This window comes from Sceloporus undulatus, chromosome 7, assembly GCF_019175285.1.
Source record: "Sceloporus undulatus isolate JIND9_A2432 ecotype Alabama chromosome 7, SceUnd_v1.1, whole genome shotgun sequence".
Taxonomy (NCBI): Eukaryota; Metazoa; Chordata; class Lepidosauria; order Squamata; family Phrynosomatidae; genus Sceloporus; species Sceloporus undulatus.
The window spans coordinates 21355259-21376559 of NC_056528.1; the positions used below are offsets into that span (position 1 = coordinate 21355259).

General features: G+C 43.4%; 1 protein-coding gene across 2 annotated transcripts in view; it reads left to right on the plus strand.

Annotated features, from left to right (window-relative positions):
- ASS1 (argininosuccinate synthase 1) overlaps window positions 1-21301 on the plus strand; it is a 77227-nt gene that overhangs the window by 41563 nt on the left and 14363 nt on the right. For both annotated transcript variants that reach the window (XR_006104949.1, XM_042478441.1), the window contains exons 9-12: window positions 1208-1298; window positions 4533-4617; window positions 5923-5987; window positions 16266-16397. Coding sequence is in view for 1 of the 2 variants with exons in the window: in XM_042478441.1 (XP_042334375.1) it covers window positions 1208-1298; window positions 4533-4617; window positions 5923-5987; window positions 16266-16397 (373 nt within the window). In the remaining variant the exon portion in view is untranslated. The remainder of the gene's footprint in view (window positions 1-1207; window positions 1299-4532; window positions 4618-5922; window positions 5988-16265; window positions 16398-21301) is intronic.

Genomic DNA, 21301 nt, shown 5'->3' on the forward strand with positions numbered 1-21301 from the left:
AATTATTGGTACAGACATCCTTTTGAGGGTTGTGGGGACAATGGAAAAAAGCTAGGAAAGTTGTTGTTGTGTGCCTTCCAGTCATTCTTGATTTATAGCAATGGTGAACTATCATAGGATTTTCTGAGCATGATTTGTTCAGAGGAGGTTTGCCATAGCCTTGTTCTGAGGCTGAGAGAATGTGACTTGCCATTGCCTAGGTTCATCCTGTGGGTTTCCATGGCCGAATGGGGATTCATACCCTGATCTCCCAGAGTCCAACACTCAAGCCACAACACCATGCTGTCTCCTTATACACTACAAACTGTGTATGTGTATACAAGCGTGCCTTCAAGTCTGAGACACTAGGATTACGTCTACAAAAGCTCAGGCTACCAACTTCTTTCTTTCAGTTAGGGGCTAAACAGACCCTATGGATCTCATAGGGGATTATCACACAAGGCACTGACCGCACTAGAATCATTGCCCAAATGCTTCAGAAGCACGGAGGTGGGATAAGCTTATTGTATGCCTTCGGAGCCCATGATACAGGACAGGATATCAGTTTTTGTAAATAAATATAAATACAGTAATAAAGAGGTATTGCAACTCCCAGAATTCCTTACTACTGGCTATAATGGCTAAGATTGCTGGGAGTTGTGGTCAAAAACACCTTCACAGCCTGTCCTGGGATTACAATAAATAAAAAAAAATGATATATTCATACTGATTGTGATGAAGATGATTTCAAGCTTTCCTCTCTTTCCTCTTCTGTTTTTGCTCACGGGTTCTCTCACAATAGGGAAAGATAGGAAACTCTTAGTTTCACACACCTTCCCACACCTTCATATTTGTATTGGTAAATTCTTTCCATCATGGATATGAAAGTAGCAAACTCTTCCAAAACCAAAAACATAGAAACAAAATCCTTACCTGTTTGGACCAGGGAGATTCAACTGGTTATAAATTTCCTTAGGTTGCATCTACACTGCAGAATTAATGCAATTTGACACCGGTTGAACTGCCATGACTCAATGCTAATATAAATAAAATAAGAAAAACTCAAGATATTTATGCCCAAATGGAAAAAAAGTAAAGATCTTGATAAATTCTTACAAAAAACAAATTGAAGCAAATTTTTTACTCAGTTCTTAGTTCATGGATGTTTGAGCCATCTATGTCAGGTCTGTATTAATTTCCTTCTCTTGTCCCTCACTTCTTTTTACAGAACCAAGCACCCCCCGGGCTCTATACAAAGACCAGAGATCCTGCTGTGAGTCCAGACACTCCTGATATCTTAGAAATTGAATTTAAGAAAGGTAAGGGTGGCATTCTTGCAGAACTATGGTCCGTCAACATTTCGGTTCAGACTGCAGCAATTGGAGTAAACCAAAGACAAAATGGAGAGGAGGAAAAGGAAGAGAATATAGAAACTGGGACATTTTAAAAGCAGCTGAGAAGATCAGACAGTAGAGGATTAACTAGGACTGTCTCTGGTAAACAGACAGTTGGAGGGTATGCCAATGTCCTCTAGGAAAATCCCAGGTAGGTAAGTAGTAGATAGGTAGGTTGGTAAGCCATTGATCCCATTTGAAGGTCTGTCTGGTTCAGCACATGGTTACCTGATGTACACCTGATGATTTGGTGCCTTTAGTGTATTTTGGCTCACCACATAATTCCCAGCCTGATTTAGGCCCAAAAGGTCAATTTTATAGTGGAAGGCAAAGTGGAAGGCAGTGAGGAGAAAAGGAAGGCCACATTATGGATAGACTTATCAAGGCATAGTCTGTGCTTGCAAAATCCTGACTTGGTTGTTGATTACAAAGTGGCTTGGAGGTCTCTCGTTCGTAGGACCACCATAAGTGGAAGCCAACTTGATGGCATTTCACAACAACAAGTATGCAGGCTACAGAGCATTTCAGAAAACATTTTACATGGAATATGTATGTTTTCCTGAGACTTGCCATCTGCCTCTGTCCGTAGGGTAACCAGACTGAAAACTGGAGACAGCTGCTCTAATTTTGATCACTGTATAGAAGAGGGAATTTCATCAGGATTTGCTTTTTTACCTGGTTGTGTGACGTGCAACACTTGCTGAAACTCCTTCTTCTGCACAATCCTACAGGAGCAGGGTTGCCAGAATGAAAAATGGAGAAGGCTTCTGAAATTTTAATGTTTGTGTAGAAGAGGAAGAATGGTTGTTTAGAAGAGTAGAATTTCAGCAGGTGTTGTTACCTGGTTGTGGGACAAGCATCACCTGCTGTAAATCCCTCTTGTATACAACCATTAACAGTATAAAGACGTTATCAGACAAGGGAAATTGGAAGTATAATCCAATGGCAATCTGAACGCAATCATGGGGTTTCATGTTATTGCGTGATAGACTATCACACACAATTTCGGGCAATGGGAAGTCAGCCTGAACGCAATCATGAGGTTTCATTGTGTTAAAGGTGATCACACGCAATTTCGGGCAATGGCAAGCTATTTTCGGGCAATGGGAAGTCAGTTCGAATGCAATTTGAATTCACGTAAATTCGCTGAACTAGCAAATTCACGTGAATCCGTTCTGGCCCCACTTTCTTTTCATTCGAAATTAAGAGAAATTCCTCCCATGTGATAAACTCTTAAGAGTCATCTCCAGTTTTCACTCTGGCAACCCTACTAGGAGGATGTTGCATAGTAAGGTTGCCAGAGTGAAAGCTGAAGTAGGATCTTGTACCCTTAATGGAATTTCAGCCAGTGTTGCTTGTTGTGCAACCAGGTACAAAGTAACACATGATGAAATTCCCTTTTCTACACCACCATTAAAGGTACCCTCTCCACTGGCAACCCTGCCATCCATCCTTCTGTCATCTTCTCTATTTCTTTCTTTCAGTACGACACTATATGAATTTCACATTCTGAAGCGTAGATGTTGTCCACCACAGCTGTTCGTCCTTTCTAACCCTCATTAATAATTTGATTAAAACTGCCAATAAATTAACTAGTGAGTAGGCAAATAAATTAACTAGTGGGTAAATAGAAGGCCTCTCCGTGAACCCTCCATCTTCGTCCCTGCGCAGGCCTAGATGAGGTTGACACAGAGAGGCCCAGCCTGCCGTAATAACTCACTCTGTGCCTTCAAAAAGAGACACGTCCCCAGAAACCATTACCCCTCCTTTAGCCTCCGCACACATCTTCGTTTTACCCCCTAGTTAATTTATTTGAAGTTCTAATCTAATTATTAACTATTTTAAAAGGGATAAGCAGCTTTCAGGGACAATGCCCAAGCTCTGCCAGGCGAGCCACCTCCAATCACCCATCAAAAAGGCAACAATGGAAGGCGAAGGGGGAGTTGACGTGGGGAGGTGCTGACCAGGGCGGCCAGAAAGGGATTTGGGGTTCATTATTGCTGGGGCTTACATTTAATAGTCATTTACAGCTGAATTTATAAACCTCTCCAGCCGCTTTGGCCACTTTTTAAAAAATAAATAAATGAATGAATAAAATATGTAAAGGGGTTTAGAATGAAGAAGCTGACAGAACCCCTTCTCTATCCAGCGGGTCTTTGTAATAAAGACTAGAAAGGAGGCTATTGAGTCCTGATTAGTGACTGATAAAGCTCTATATGGTAATGAGGAGGGCAGATGGAAGAGAGATTAGCCTCCGAAGGGGCTTTTCCCTTTCCCTTTTGTGTGTCTCCCTATTCTAACCCATGGCCTCCCTCCTCCCCATCTTCACTGACTGTTTCCGTATACATTTATTGCTCATTTCACCCTGATGAAGGCCTGTGGGGAGAATGGCCTCCCCCCCATGTTTCCCCACATCTTTTCTTGTCCCGCATTCACTCCCCCTCCTCTTTATAAAAAGAAGGTGTAATAATTAATTCATGGCCAGCCCCTCCTTGTCCTGAGGCCACAAATAGTCCCGAGACAGGGTCCCTATTCACACTTGTCAGGCGGTTAACTGGGAACATGTGTGATGTTTGTCGGCCAAACAGACATTACAGGGGCCGTGTGTGGTGCCTTCTCTGGGTCTTTCCCGCCCTTTCCCTTTGCCCCCTCCAAGAACCGACCTCAGTGGCTGGTGGAACAGAAGGTGCCAGGCCCAGGGACAATGGGCAAGCGTGAAATTTCATTAGTCGAGCCCTGAGCTGCAATTTCAGGCTCCTAAAATAGAGAAGAAGGGAATAAACGGGGCTGGTGGGAAGGGGTCGTTGTACATGGGAGGGGGGAACTTTTATTACCTTTTCTTTTAAAAAAGGCCTTTCTCTTTTCAATCCCTTGGGACTTTTTTCCTGCCCAGCCTCGTATTGTGCGTGGGTTCCCCTCCCTGTTTTAAAAAATGCCGTCTCTGGAGCGAAGCAGCTTAGCCATGCCTTTTTAAGAAGTTATTTAGAGTTCATATCTGTCACGTCTATTTAACGCGTCCGAGGTGATGTTTTAAAGAGGCGCTCTTGACATTAATAAAGGGATTCAAAGTCCAGTCCCCCAATCTATTCCCAACCCTCCTCCTCTGCTTCCTGGGCCCCCTTTTTGCCAGCTCTGTCTTGCTTTTCTCTCGCTCGACAGGTGTCCCCATCAGGGTCACGAACATGAAGGATGCGACCACTTGCCATTCGCCCCTCAAGCTCTTCGTTTACCTGAATGAAATTGCGTAAGTTGTCCATCTCATCGATAGCCACACGAGCCAAACTTTGTGTTGAGTTGGGCCTTGGGTATAAGATCTTAGAGTTGGAGGGGGACACAAAGGCTATCTAGTCCAATACTCTGCCATGCAGGAATACACAATTAAGGAAGCCCAAAGGATGAAACATCCAACCCCTGTTATTCATTAGTTACAGTTATATCTCACCTTTCCTGCAGAGAACTCAGTAGATCATATCCAAGGCTCTTCTCATAGGAGTTTATCACACTAGTGAAATTCCACAGGAAAATGGGAGTTAACCCAGAAATGCCCAAAGTTTATCACACAACATCGCAGTTTACGTGAAATAATGCGAAGTTAATCCGAACGCAAAGCAGAGAAAACCAGCAGCTTTTTACTTTCGGGACAACCCAAAAGTAAAAAAGCTGCTGTTTTTCTTTGCATTGCATTCGGATTAACTTCGTGTTATTTCACTTGGGAAGATCCCTAGTGTGATAAACTAACTGAATTTGCAAGTTTTGTTTAAATTTGAATGTACTTTCAATCATGTTTAACTCCTGTTTTCCTGCGGGATCTCGCTTGTATGATAAAGCTCATTGTATCCTCACAACAACAAACCTACTCAGTGAGTGTCATAGCTGAGTGAAGAATACTCAGAGAATCACAGATTCTTAAAGACAGGTGGGACCACTAGGACCAGCTAGTCCCCATTTGCCCCAGACATGCAGGAAAACAGAACTACAGTATTCTAAAAGAGAACCTATCTTCCCCTGAAGGAGTCTCTTCTACTGTGGAACAATTCTTGCAGTAAAGATGACATTTAGGTGGAATCTCTTTCCTGTAATTTGAACCCACTGTTTTGTGTCCTTATCTGTTTGGGATCCCAAAAGATCAGATTTTGAATCCTTGGGTGACCCTCAGAGGAAGGTTATGGCACATCTCTTCTAAACAAATCTTGCCACGAAAACACCATGGTAAACGTTCACCTTAGGGCTGATTTGCCATAAACCAAGAAAGACTTGAAGATATCAACAACAACAGCTGGAAAAAGTAATATTACCAAGCAATGGTCTGATACAAGGCAGATTTCTATGACAGGGTGAGAGGAAAAATTACTCTCCTCTCCTCTTGGAAGACCTTTATTTGTAGCTGGCCATTTTTGACAGGCTAGAATGTTAGGTGGACCTCTGGTCTGAAACACTGTGTCTTAGTTTCTCTGCTTCTGACTGCATATGTGCCGATTTAGAAGATACTTCAACTCTATGATTCTATGATTCTTAAGCATCAGCTCTTATCTCCTTTCTTACTTTGCAGTGGCAAGCACGGTGTGGGGCGCATTGATATTGTGGAGAACCGGTTTATTGGGATGAAGTCTAGAGGTAAGAAGAGTGTGTGAACATTCACTTTCAGTCATGCCTCCAATGATTCTGATGACTCTCCTACGGAGCAGTATTTTTTGCACCCTATGGCCGTGTGTTGTGTCAGATGTAACCATGTGTACACATACTGCACATCCTCCAGCATTTCACAGATCATAACTGAGATACATGTGGCCAAGAAGCATCAATGTGATCAGGATAGCAAGTTACTGATGAGGAAGAACATAGGCTGCATCAGTTTGCATTTGCCTGAACCTACTGGGACAGGCAAGACTCTGCCCTTTCTCTCCTCCCCTCTTCCGGATTAATAGAGTGCAAGCTCCTTTTGTGCTTTGAACTCAGTTTTCAGCAACTGATGTAAGGTGAGGACAAAGGGAGAAAGTGGGAGGAGGAGAGAGGCACTGGAATATTTTAAAAGCAGCTAAGAAAATGGGATCACAGAGGATTAATAGGGGCTGTCCTTGCCAAACTGGGGCAGTTGAAGGGTGTGAAGGAAGGTCTGGACAAGCCTCTTTGGTGTGAGTCAGTCACAGCTCAGGGAATATTGTGAAGGGGAAGAAAGGACACAAAATTGAGGCTTATCTCTTGGTTTTCTACACTACTCAGAACATACACGAGACTCACCCCAGTTTCTGTACAGATGTCCCTGTCCAGGTGATGTATGGTCACATCCACAGCAAAACTGCTGTTTTAAAATGTTAATCCATTTTAAGAGAACCCATTCTTTACTCTGGAGTTTCCTGGAAATTCTGGTTCTCTTGTCTGCCTAGACAGCTGGATTGGGTTCAGTTTGGCCCGGTCCAGTTGTCCAGAGACAGCAAACATGCTGCCATGTCCCTTACTCTGTGCTGAGTAGTGCACAGCCTCATCAGCCAAGGAGCTCATTGCAAGAGCCTAGTAGGCACTGTCACTTTTACTGAGGTCAGAATGGGGCACTCATGCAATGAACACAGAAGGGGTAGAGCGACCCTCTCCTTGCTGGTCACATGGTGGGGTACCCCATTCTGACCTCAGCAGAAGTAATGGCGATGTCCAGGCTCTCGCAGGGAGCAGCTTGGCCAGCGAAGGAGCAGAGATGGCATCAAGGACAAGGAGGACAGGCCACTGGGTCTGATGCAATGTTGGTCTGGCTGGCCTGTGCATCTAACAATGTAAAAGAGTCCTCATGTGGCCCTAAAATGGCCCATGAAGGTCTAAAAATGTGACAAAAGTGCTCCCCACAACCCCTAGATGGGTTTGAGAGCATTTAAAGAAATATTTTTGTAGTGGGGGTGTTTGGCCTTCCAAAGTATCCTGGGCGGGGAGATAATGTGGTCCACCTCTGAAAGTGCAATTCGCCATACCCATAAGTGGTAAGTTGGGGGTTACCCATAAGTTGTAAGCAGCAGCATTCCATGAGCATGAACATTGTGAACATTTGCATTTCCTCAGAAACAAAAACAGTAGACAGATCGACTCTAGGAACATGCGGAGTTTAAATGCTTAGACATTCAGAGATTGTGGAGGCACAGGAAAGAGATATTGATCCGTAAACTCAGTTTGTATGCCAAAAATACTAACATTCATTAGACAGCCACATAGGCATAAAAGTAATGCCTAATTTCAAGTTTGGGGGGTATCAGTAGTCAGACATCAGGCAGTTAGTGATGGAGACACAGGTCTTATCTGGACTGGAGAAATAATGCAATTTGACATCGTCTTAACTGCCATAGCTCAATGTTATGGAATCCTAGGATTTGTATTTTGTTGTGGCACCAAAACTCTCTGACAGAGAAGGCTAAATATCTAACACAACTAGAATTCCTGGGATTCTGTAGCATGAGCCATGGCAGTTAAAGACCATTTGTGTAGCTGTATGTGCATTGGACAACTTGTGCAATTTTGTTCAGGTGAACTAAGGGCTCGAGGGACAAATGGTGAGGGGTCATATCCTTCATGTTCATAACCCTGATGGGGACACTTGCTGAGCAAGAGAAAAGCGAGACAGAGCTGGTAGAAGGGGGCCTAAGAAGCAGAGAGTTGGTGTGTGTGTGTGTAAGGGCTGGCTGAGTGTAAGAGCTATAAGAGATGAGCATCTTCCAGAATTGCTCTAGTTGTGTATTCCTTCATGACAGTGGTGCCTTTGTGCCACCTTCCAGCTCTAAGACTCTATGATTCTAGGAGCATGGGTAGCAACTGAAAACCACTGCTACCCCTTTGGCTCTGTTTTGAGCCAAGTAGGACAGTGGTAGCATAACTCAGACCTGACTCTGTGAAGCTCATGGGAATCTGATGGTCCCTCCATTCATGTGCTTTTTTATTCCTCTCTCCTCTCAATGACTGTATCCCCATTTCCTCCAGAGAAGAGGTTTTGCAAGGACCCTTCCATAGCATTGACCGTCAGGATAGCAAGAATTGTCAGTGCTTGGAAATAACTTTTACATGTAATGATGGTAGCTGTAAAATGTTAATATTTTTGTGGTAGTGAGGGCCTAGCAGCACCTTCTTTTTGCATTTAATTTTAATTAGAGTTACTTAGATAGACCTGAGGGCATTTTTCTGGAGAATAGAATATTTTGGAGAAAGAGAACCATGGTGCAGTACAGTAGTTACATCAACAACTGAAGCTGAAGGACAACATGCTATATTTTCCCCAAACATTCCCCTTATATTTGCTCTTAACACAAGGGGAACTCTATTTTAGAGGGCTGTATGTGAGGCAAGGGAGGTTTTGCTGTCATGTGGATACATAATCCTTCTGTTCACAGGGACAATTGTGGAGAGGAGACGGGGGAACCTTGGTAATGTTACATACAGCAACATAGCATCTTTGGCCAGCGATGGCAGAACATAGGAACAACACGTGAAGTATCTTCTCACAGACCCTTTGGATGTCTTGAAAAAGTACACTGACTTTCAGCAAGGCTCCTGCTGGGGCTGAGTGGAGGGCAGGCAATGGAGGATAAGGAAGACATGTCTCCTTTATGCGAGAGCCCCCTGCAGGTGAACATGTTTCAAAGGGGACATATGCTAAAACTGTTAAGCCTTTTCTTTCGTTTGCAGCCAAGCTATACATGACTTTAATTGTGTAGTTCAGCTCTGCAGTGTAGGGCTATTTTTCACAATTTTCCAATTGGGATGGTAGAGTTAATCTCCCTTCCTTGCCATTCTTTCTCATTCAGTGTTGCATCCCCCTCCAGGTGGCTGAGAGAGACTTTTTACAGCAATCCCATACCTTCCACTTCACAGATGAACACTGGGATACACATGGCCAAGCAACACTAGAGTGGTCTACATGGGTAAAGTTATGAATCAGGAAAAACAGAAGCTGGCAGAGGCTGCGGCAGTTTGATTTTGCCTCATGCTTTTGGGAAAGGTCATGATTCTGCCCGTCTTCTTTCCCTACTCAGTTAATAGAGTGAGAACTTGTTTATATTTTGAATTCAGTTTGCAGCAATGAAAGGACGAAAGTGGAAGGAAAAGAGAGAAACTGGGACCTTTTAAAAGCAGCGGAACAATGGGACACCTGAGGATTAATTGGGACTCTTCCTTCCAAACTGAGGCCCCATCCACACTAGCGTTTTTGTGATGAGTCGATCCGGGGAGATTGGATGATGCAATACTGTGTGCGAGTGCTTTAGTGTGCGCCAACTTTGAGCAGAGTTTGTTGTGGGTTTATTTCTTGGAAAAGAGGAAAAATGACCCCTAACCCACAGCCCCACTGATAGTTGTTTTTTTTAACGTCAAGCAAATCATGCCCACCTTTGTTATAATGATGATGCAAGTATTTAAAGTCTACTGTGGCCATGCAATAGCAAATATGTGCATAAGCTGTCATTCTTTTTAAAACCCCTTCCCTGGCTTTGGTGAGCTCTGGGCTGGGAACCAGACATTAGTGCAGATAAGGGTACTGATGGGCAGAAAAGAAAAAAAGCCCAGTTGCACTTTAAAGAGATCACTTTCCAAATCATGGGAAGTTTGAATCCACTGCATTTCTGGAGCTGATTTGATCACTCCCGCAACTGAGTACTGAGAGGGAAATACAGTGGTGCTTGGCTGGCAGGGAGAGGGCAAAGAGGTGGGTATGATCCACCCCGCTGCACATTAACCCCTCCCTCCTGGATACCCTGAATGATATCGGGAGCAAGTTCCCATTGGCAGCACCCTGATAAAACCCGATGTTTTGGAAAGGAAATAGGGAACTCCTCAATCTTGGAAAACCTGAGTTAAGGAAGATTGTGCTGTTCCCCCTCCCTTGAATCCAGGGCAGGAAAAATTATTATTATTATTATTATTATTATTATAATACTTTATTTATATAGCGCTGTAGAAAAACCGGTGCAAGTGTGAATGACCCCCTTTTAAAGCAGCTTGCAAACCGTTTTATAATGTAGTGTGAACGGCTGCTAAGACAGTTGGCAGGTATGAAACAACAGCATAGAGCTCCTGTCTTCATACATTTCTAGTCGGCCTTTCAGGTGCATCTCACTGGCTGCTATTGATCGCGAGTAAAAAACATGATCCAGTAGCTCAGTAAAGCTTTGTACTTGCCTGTGAACTACTATGGATCTTGTGTGTGAGCCAGTGAAAGGGCATCTCTGAAGGTTTGTGGTTCAGCACTTTCCAAGTAAAGTCCTCTTTTTCCTAGTAGCGGTTCCCACTTGAAGGACACTAGCGGATTCTTGGAATCATAGAGTTGGAATGAGCCTCATGGGCCATCAGGTCCATCTTGCTGCTCAGTGCAGGATTTCCAGCTAAGATATCCCTAGCATCTAGCTGTCTAGCCTCTTTTGGAAGATGTCCAAAGAAGGAGACCCACCATCTCTCAATGCAATTGCTTCCATTGCCCAACCGCTCTTACATTCAGGAAGTTCCGTCTAATGTTTAACCATCTAGTTCAACCCCCTGCCATGCAGAAGAACTTAGAACCATTAGACCTACCATCTGAGGCAGCTTTTTGGGAAAGCAAAATAGATATTCAGCCGTTCTGCCTTTTCATTGTGATATGCTAATATTTTATCATCCTACTGAGCAGTGGTCCCACCATTTCCTTTATCATTCTTTTGCTTCAAACATATTTGAAACCCCTCTTTTCGTTGCTCCTTGCTTTCTTAGCCAGTCTCAGCTCATTTTGAGCTTTGGCGTTCCTTACATTATTCCTGCAAGCTTAGTTCACAGACAAGTACAGACCTAAATTCTTCTTTGGTGATTTATCCTTACTTCCATTCTTTACACACACTCTTTTTTTCTTTTCACTCCCCCCTTGAGTTTACTGTGCAGCCACATTGCCTTTTCCAAATGTTTCCTATTTTTGTTCTTCTATGGAACTGTTTGTAATTGTGCTTTTTGCAGTTTCTTCACTCATACTGTGCGTCTTTCTTCCTTTAGTATCTCTAGCCATGGATTGTGCCCAGTGTTTCTCTGAGATTGATAAATAGGCTTTCCTGAAATCATACCTCCCATTGGCAGGCAAATACCTTCTTATTCAGACAGCCTTGGATGGCCTTTTTGTCAGGTGGGTGTTCCACTTTTTAAATTGACAGGTTTTCATTTATTGTTTTGTGTGTGTTTGGACTATATTTGTTTTTCCTCTCTTTGTGCTCCGTTCTTCGGCAGAACAGCTGGGTATAAATTCAATAAGTGAATATATGATTGGAAGAGAAACAGGAAGAAGAATAAGTTAATATATTTCTTTTCTCACATACTGTGGCTGCAAAGGTGGGTTTGCCACCCAGGATACATCCAACAGTGAACCTCACCAGCCGAATACACACTATGCTTTACAAGTGAAGTACTCCCCATTCCTTAAAACAGGGCAGTGGGCAGATGGGCACAGGATTCATATTTGTGCAACAATTGGCAGAGACAACTTTTCAAGGCTCTCCTTCTGATGGTTCGCTTGCCCATGAGAATCGAAGGGCCGGATCCAGTGATCTGTAAGCTGAACACATTCCCCATCACCACTGACAGCTCTGCAGGTCTGCGAAAGGGATTGAATCGCTATTGCATTTCCCTCCCTCCTCTCTCTCTCTTTCTTTTGAGACTTCTTACTCCCCACAGTTGTCTTTTGGTTCTGCTAGTGTGTGTGCCAATGGCTGCGCACACTGTCACCGCAAGCAATTCTGGCAGATTGCCGTCAAAGGAGCCAAAATTGCTTCATTTGAGGTAAACAGACAGCAGAGGTTACAAATTAGAAATTTTTAAGTAGCAGCAGCTGTCTCTTTCTCCAACTCCTTTTTATATCACCCCCTTCCTGGTCCATTTCTCCCCCCCTTTTTTATCTCTGCAGCAATTACTTTGTGATTGAAATGCCGTCAACCCTCATCGCTGACACCTCTGTCTTTTCCCTGTAAACACAGAGAGATGAAAATAGACACTTGAAGCTGCTGAGAGTGTCACTTTGGAGGTGTCTCCTGTCTCCTGCGCGGCGGCACAGGATGAGTGCCTGTCATTTCCCTCTCCCCTTGTGCCGTGGCAGTTCATACTTCGACTGTCAAAAAACAGCTTCTGCAGCCGCAGTCTTTTTTAGCATTGGGTTTCTGTCACCAATCAAACAAAAATATTACAGAGAGTAAAGAGGAAACAGACAGACAAGAGGAAAAGAATCCATTTTACACTCTCGTTTTTCTTTTAAAGCAAAGTACAGGGTGAGCACGGAAGGGTGGATGCATAAAGATGGAAAGAGAAATGGATGAAAGTTCACACAGACGCATAGATATGCACACAGAAACCCAGACACACAGGGTTTTTTTTATCAACCCAAATTAACTTTAACACCATCTGAGGAAAAGAGCAGACAGTTTAATTGGAACGGATTTAGGTTACTGCATTGGGGGGTTTTGTGAAGTTTTAGATCACATTTACTACTGATCTTTTTATCTGTTTATTAATCCTCTTTGCCTATCACCCTTCCACTGGTGCCCCTGCCCTTTGCGACTGGCATTTGGTATCATGGAAGTAAGAAATAAGTCAAGATACATAGACCACTAATAAAAAAGAGATGATGCCACGTAAATAGCCAGCTGAAAATAGACGGTTGTCAATACATAATATCAATTAAGCAAAATAATCTTAATTGATTTTTTGTTTGTTTGTTTGTTAACTGCTGTCAATGAATGAAAGACCTCCACCAAGTCAAGCCTTGCAGATTGAGGACAGTCATGTCTTTCTTGATGAAGTCTATGCATCTGGAATGCAGTCTTCCTCCTTTCTTTCTGCCTTCTACCTTAGCAAGCATTATTGTTTTTTCTGGCAAGTCATGTCATCATGTCATGTACTGCATGACAGTCTTATTTATTCACCTTGGCTTCTAGAGAAAGTTCAGCCTTGATTTGCTATAGGACCCATTTATTTGTCTTTTTAGTAGTCGACAGTATCCGCAGAACTGTTTTCAGGCACCAAAGAATTTTGAGCAACATTTTGCTAACATGGGAAATTAGTGCAATGGTCCTGTGGTTACTGCAATCCCTGGTGTCCCCTTTCTTGGGGATTGAAATGTATATTGAGCGTTTCCAATCTGGGAGCCATTCTTTGGCTTTCCATATTTCATGAAAGATTTTAGTTAGAATTAGAATAGATTCTGTCTTGAAGCAACTATATTGATATGGCATTTGTTTCTGGTTATTTATTTCTCCCAAGTGCTCTGAGCGCAACTTCCACTTCACTTTCTAAAATTGTAGGTTTATCCTTAACTAGTTCTTCCTTGAATGAATCTGTCATCCTTACATCTCTTTGATACAGTTCTTCATTTTATTGTTTCCATCACCTTTTTATTTCTACTTGGTGATGTAATGTGTTGCCCTGCCGGCCATATTGGTTTAATTTTACTTTTGATTTCTCAGATCTTGTAGGAATCTCTTTTTCTTCCATTTTTTGTTGTCATATTCTATTTGTTTGTATTGATTATTATAGTAATTCTCTTTGCCCCTGCATACAAATCAATGAACAGTTGAATTCAGGGTTCTCTCTGTTTCTGTCACCTTTTACTTTTGCCTCTTGTCTGTCCTTAACTGCTTGAAAAATCTCATCTGTCATCCATTCAGGCTTCTTTTTCTTTTTGGTTGCAGACAGTATGTTTTAGCATTTCCCCCTCACTACATCCCTTGCTTCAGTCCATAGTTCTTCTGGATCCTGGTCGATTAGGCTTAATAGAATGGGCCTTTGGTATCTGCTGGGATTTGGCTCCAGGAACCCCCATGGATGCCAAAATCTGTGGATGCGCAAATCCCACTATATACAATGGCATAGTAAAATGCTGTCCCTTATATAAAATGGCAAAATTAAGCTTTCTTTTTCAGGGGTAAAATATCTATTTTTTAAGCCATGGGTGGTTGAATCCATGGATGCAGAATCTGTGGTTACAGAGGGCCTACTTTAGTGCAAATCTTTTTTTATTTACAGTCTTTTAAAATCTGCAGGTTGTACAGTGAGCCTGCACCATACGCGGGCTTCACATCTGAGGTTTTCAGCATACGCTGAAACCATGGGAAATCTAATGAACGGTGTGCGCATGGTGCCACATGCACACACACACCCCATTATTTTCAATGGGGCATGAGCATACGTGATTTTTCCCTTATGCGGGGGGTCTGGAACGGATCCTCCGCATAAGGGGAGCACTGTATTTTGGCATTATGGTTGGCTTAGTGTTCTTCTTTAGTTTTACCTTAATTTTCATATTAGCAGTTCATGCTCACATTTCTTGCCACAGTCTGCACCTGATCTTGTTTATGTAGACAGAATGAAGCTTCTCCATCTTTTGCTTCCAGTTATGTCATCTATCTCATTTCTATATTGGCCATCAGGTGATATCCTTATGTATAGTCACCTCTTTGGTTTATTGAAGAATGTGTTTGTGATGAACAAACTGTTGGCATTGCAGAATTCAGTTACTCTCCTGCTTCATTTCTTGATCCAACACCTAATTTCCCCACAATCTTTGATTCTGGTCTTCTGCATTCCAGTTACCAAAGATTAACAAGGCCTATTTTGGTGTGAGACCAATTTCCTTCTGGATTCCACCAGTACTTTAATTATTTACAAATAAGTGACCAAATTTAGCTGTTACAGCCCATCCTGGTTCAAAGTTAGTCAAAAAGTTTGAAACTGTCATTCCACAGCCTGTTTGTTGAACACAGCTCTTTTGACTCCAGTTGGAGTGGGAGCTGGAGATAGGATTGCCAATTCAGGATCATTCCAGGTCCTGAAGTTTTTAGCCCAAAATCTGAGATTTACAGCCCCTGAAGAAGTCATTAAGCATAATACATTAAGTACCAGCCGTGGCATATCATTTAAAACATACACTGACACATACAGAAATACACCTTCCTGTTTGGAAATTAAGACAGAAATCACAGCTAAGGCACTGTTCCCAAATCAAGGTGATATGAGAGAATTATTTCTTCTCATTTTCTTGGGGAGATGGGATAAAGATCTTTTAATTTAGCCTACTTGCTTCTATCCAGAAGGTAGATGCAGAGCAGGGCAGAGCAGAAGGTAAGTCCTGGCACCACAACAATTGGAAGGGGAGGGAGGAAGCTACCTTACAGAGAGAGTCCCTCAAGTGCCTTTGGAAGTTAAATCTTGAAGTTGTAGCAAGCTGATGCTCTTCTGGCAAGGTTTGCGCTCAGACTTTTCCTCTTGCCTGCAGCTGAGCTCCACAAAATGGAACATTTACATCCTTATCTCCTGCCTGGAGATGACCCACGAAAATGGAGACTCGGGGCCCGTATCCAGAGATCAGGCAATCCTAGTTGGTGATGAGGGAAAACACTGTGGGGACAGACTGAAAGTCTCCCCCAGCCCTCCACCTCAAGTATCCTCTATTCTTCATACCTTATTAGATGGTCTTTCCTCCCTTTTTCTTCCGAGTGGAAGTGGTGATGGGGGGGCAGAGCAAAGAGGGGAGGATATTTCTAGACCCCCTTGACTTTGCCCCACATGGCTTGTTTAATTACAGGTTTTCAGCCACAGACCGGTGGGCATGCATGGAGTGGGGGGATCGCCTCCACTACCCTGTCATTTTGCCTCACTGGAGTGCCTCTTCAAAGAAGGGAATCTAGAAATTTTCTCCGCAAGGTGCGGAGTGGACTGTCTCGGCCTCAGCAGGACTATAATGACAGATGCATTTTACGGCAAGCTGAGACTGAATGGAGCTGGGGACTACAGCTCCTTCTGTCAGCCAAATCGTTATTTTTTGTCATTTTCTGACAGTTTGGGTCTCATTCATTTTGTGTTCTCTCTCTCTCTCCCCCACCCCACTTCCCTTCCCCCTCTGCCCCTGTTTGGTGAAATGGCTAGGTATCTACGAGACCCCAGCAGGGACGATCCTTCACCATGCACATTTAGACATCGAGGCCTTCACCATGGACCGGGAGGTGCGGAAAGTCAAGCAAGGACTTGCCCTGAAATTCGCTGAACTGGTATACAATGGTATGTAACGTAACGCAAACCATGTTCTTCCTACAGCTTATTTTTCCTGTTTCCCTCTCTTCTTGCCACAGTTCTGAGCTTCTGTTCCAAGCAGGGTTGCTAGATTTCAGGGCCTGAATCCTACTCATCTCCAGTGAAAGACTGCTGATTCTTCAGGTTTTTATGGGCAAGAGGAAGGGGCTGAGTGCAAATCACCAGCTCAGCTAAAACAGCTTACTACAAATGGCAAGGCTTGACTGATTTGTTGCTACAACGTGCAAATACTCCCTATTTACTTAGCAAGCTTCCTCCTTCCCTCCCATTCCTTCTGGCACCAGGGCTCATCCTCTGCTCTGCTCTGGTTTACATACACCTTCTGGCTAGAAGCAAAAAGGCTAGATTAACAGTTCCTTATCCCATTTCCACAAGTAAGTGAGAAGCAATAATCCCCTCATTTCACCTTGGTCTGGGACCTTAGCTGAGATCTTCAGTTCCAGACATAAAAATATGGGGTATGTGGCTGTGGTTGTGTTAAAGGTACAATCTGTGAGCAACTGTGCTTGGTACCTAATGCATAGCACTCAGTGACATGACCAGAGGTTTCCCTAGGGTCTAGGTTTTGGCCTTGAAACTTTTGAGCTTGGGATGATCTGCACTGCAACTGAACACTGTGGCCCCAATCTCGCCTTTCTGTGGCACAAAAAGCAGCTCCTTTCTGTGCTGCGGAAAGGGTGCCACATATTTTCAGCACTCATTTGGCGCTGCATCATGTAGGCACAGCACCAGAGGAGCACCATGACACCGTCTACCATGTGGTGTGGCGCATGGCATCCCACTGGCCTGGGGGCAGAGTTGGGGCATGCACTGTGTGGATGCCACACCCCAGCTCCGCCCCAGCTCCCACTTGTCAGTAACTCCTGAATGGCCGGTCTGTACAGCCTGACAGAATGTGTTGTTGTGTGCTTTCAAGTCAGTAACCCTAAGGTGAACCTGTGATGGCGTTTTCTTGACCAAATTTGTTCAGAGGGAGTTTGCCATTGCCTTCTGCTGAGGCTCAGAGAGTATGATTTGCCTAAGGTAACTCAGTGAGTTTCTATGCCTGAGCAGAGATTCGAACCCTGGTCTCCAGAGTTGTAGTCCGATAGCTAAACCATGACACCATGTTGGCTCATATAGAGTATGTTACAGTAATCCAAACAAGAATGTAAGTAAAGCATGTGGAGTTCCTGCTACCTTTCTCAGAAGGGCTGGACTGAAGAATATACAGTACACTTTAGGGTGGAATTCCAGTACAGCCTATTTATTTCTGGCAGTTGCTTGGTCTCAGCACTGTTTGGGTAGGTCCTTCAGACTTCCTCACAAACTGATGCTGACAGCTGATGTTCAGGCCAAAGTTGTTCCTAAATTCAAAGCACTAATATGACTTCTTGCTGGTTCCATGGTTTTCATTTAGTGCTTCCCACCCGTTTTAACTCTCTTGCAGTTTGTTCATGCAGTCTGTTACAGCAAAAACTGAGAGTCTTGTGGTACCAAAAGTTTTATTTGGCACTAGGAAACTGATTCAAGTTGATAATGATGACTTTTGAATGAAAGAGAAGTTTGGCCGCCAGCACCTACAATCCATAGGTTTTGTTCTACTTTTTGAAGTCCCACGCATAAAGAACCCAGTTGTTCAATTCTGTGAAAAAGAAAACCATCCTTCTCCTAAAGTTGGACAAATGGTCCCAAATATACACAGAAACTGGCTGCCCTGAGTTTGCAAGACCTGAGCTGGACAGCTGAAGCCAAGGGCTCTGGAAGGTCTTTCGTTCATGCAGTTACCATAAATTGAAGACAATATGTTGGCAATTCACAACATCATGTCACTTCTCAGTCTTCTCTTTTCCAGGTTTGGAGAAGCAGAGGGTAGAATATTTCAGTGCATGTAGGCACTGCAGTGTTTTTTTGTGGCTACTCCAGCAACATATTGCTGGATCTTTGCCACATTGCTCCCTATCCCCCTGTGTTGTATTTCCTTCTCGAAGGAAGCCCCTGCGATGTGGCAATGAGCCCACAGAGGGGCACTGTGCATATTCTTAGCAATGGAGGGTCCGGAGGCTTTGCTGGAGAGAATTACATGGGAAACAGCAGGTGAAAATTCTAGTTTGTAAAGGTAGCCCCAAGGAGGCCTTTACTGTGTGGACAAGGAGGTTGTTACCTCTGACATTTCAATCGGCCACGTGGTCGACAGGGCAAGTCATTACTGAATTGCTGCAATTTGGAGGCTGAAAAGAAAGGAGGTAGAGAAAGAGCAGCAGCTTTGGAGGCTATGGCATTAGACATGGGAGCTAGAATGGAAAAAGGCATCTGGGCAGCCAGCCCAAGTTTAAATCTATCTATAACTCAGAGAGTTTATATAGCTTGATCTGTTATCTGTACCTATATAGATGGAGATGTGTCTCTATATCTATCTATAGAAATCAATCTATATACATATACAGTACTCGTACTTCATTTCATTCCTTGAGTCAAGGTGGGAACCGAACACAGGTGCAAAAAGAAACAAACACTTCTTCTGCCAAGTTTGTTCTGGATCCCCAAAGAATGCAGTTGATCACGAATCATACACATTTCTAAGGGGGGGGGGGGGTGTTAACAAACAGGACTTTATAAATGAATTAGAAAAATGTTGCGACTTTCTTCGGTTCTTAAAAATAAGTGAGCTGGTTCCAAAGTGGCAGCTTAGAACACTGCCTTGGATCGCTATTTTGCATAAGGATATAAAGAATAAGAATATGGAATACATCAGTGTTCTCCTGATTTATGATATTTCCTGTTCCAAGAATAGAAATCGGTGCAACATAGTATAAACAATACTGTTAAAAATAAATACTGGGGGGGGGGGTTTACTGAGAAAAATAATTAAAGCCAGAATGGAGGCTGAATCACCAGATTGCAGAGCGCAGAGGGTTCCACGCAGCAGAGGGCGCCCGCTGGAAACTGGGCTTTTGTGCCCCTGTCTTCCTTAAACACCTAATTATTGTAACTAGTCTCTCTGAACATCAGGCAATTAGTGGTTGTCATTTCCCTTGTATCCCCACCAATTTGCCCCCCTGTTCCCCATGGTGCTGTGGGAAAAAGGTGGCATTGCAAAATCGCTTTCCCTGGTTTTGTTCTCTCTGTGCATGAGTTGTGCGTGTGCCAGGTATGGGCCAGGTGTTTCAAATGGCACGATATCCCACGGGTCCCTCTGTTTTGCAAGAATTAGAACTGGATTGCCTTACCGAGTAGGAAGGCTATTAAACCGGGGCGGGGAGGGATCATGTTGAGTCAAGAAGCCAGTTTGAAGAGGGCAGGAAGGAGGAACAACAGATCAAAGCAAAGGGGAAACTCTTTGTTCCTGATCTGTGTTTAAAGCAAATGAGAAATGCCTGTTGCTCATGTACAGTGGGAAGGAAGGGTGTGTTGGGTTTTTGTTTATTTACTGAATAATTTAGGACGCATGCAAGCCTGACCCTGAGCTGAAACTGGGTGGCTAGTGACCTTTAGCTGTGCAACCCTCAGTATGCATGTTTGAAAGTATAACATATAAAAAGCATTGTGGTGGACTGGGATTCTTGGAGATCTGGGTTCAAATGTGAGACTTGACCATGGAAATACACTGGGCCAACTTTGGACAAATCACACTTTCTCAGCCTCAGAGGAAGGCAATGACAAGGTTCTACAGGAATCCAGCCAAGAAAACCTACAGGTCAGAGTTAACTTGAGAGCTCATTGACAACTGGGAGATAGTGTGGTATGATAATATTGTCCTAGTATTGGACTAGGACTCTGGGAGACCAGGGTTTCAATGGCCAAAAAAGCTGTAGGAAATTACACTCTGTCTGCCTCAGAGGAAGGCAATAGCAGAAAACCTCCTCAGAATAAACCTTGACAAGAAAATCCTGAGCCAATGTGATACACAAGTTTGAGGGTTGGACCAGGGTTCAAACCCCTGTTCGGCCATGGAAACCTGCTGCCTTAAATGCAGCTTTACTTTTGTTTTCAGCAACTGAAGAGGACTACCTTGAAACTTTTTGATAATTTATTAAGTTCTGTTTGTTCATCACTCAAATAAGTATTATCAGTAGGAAATTTATTGTATGGCATTAGAGTGCAGGTGAAGGTTTGCATGTCATGGGTACTCCTCTGAAGATGAGAGAACTAATAACTCGCTGTGTTAGTTTTTGTTGTTGCTATTTGCCTTCCAATCATTTTCGACTTATGACAACCCTAAGGCTTTGGGGGTTTTCAGGCAAGATTTATTCAGAGGGGGGTTTCCCATTGCCTTTTTCTGTGACAGAGACAGTGGGACTCACCCAATGGGTTTTCATGCCTGAGTGATTCAAATCCTGGCCTCCTAGAGTCCTAGTCCAACTTTCAACTTCTACATCATGCTGCCTGTTAGGATTTATTCCTGTTGCAATTGCCTTCCTCTAAGACTGAGAGAGTGTGACTTAACTAAGTTCACCCAGGTAGTTTCTCTAACTGAGCAGGGATTTGAACCCTGGTCTCCTGGAATTCTAGTCTCACATTCATGCCACTATACCACTGTGGTTCTCAATTTTCTGTGTCATGAATGAATATATACACTCGCACACATGCATATATATGTGCATCCATACGGCAGAACATTCAGTCATGTAAATGATTTCCTCTAGGCTGTAGTGATCCAACAGAGATGCCAGTTGGCCTATACCAGAGACAGATAAAGTGTGGTCCTCCACATTTCAGGAGTACAATCCCTCATGGCTGGCTATCTAGGGCTAATGAGAATTGCAGCCTAACAACATTTAGAGGGTCATATATTCTCTATTTCCCGGATTAAAGGATACATCGATTTAATCCAATGGTAAAATGACCATAGCGGGCATTTTCCTTTGTGTGTCTGTTTGTAGGCCAGCTGA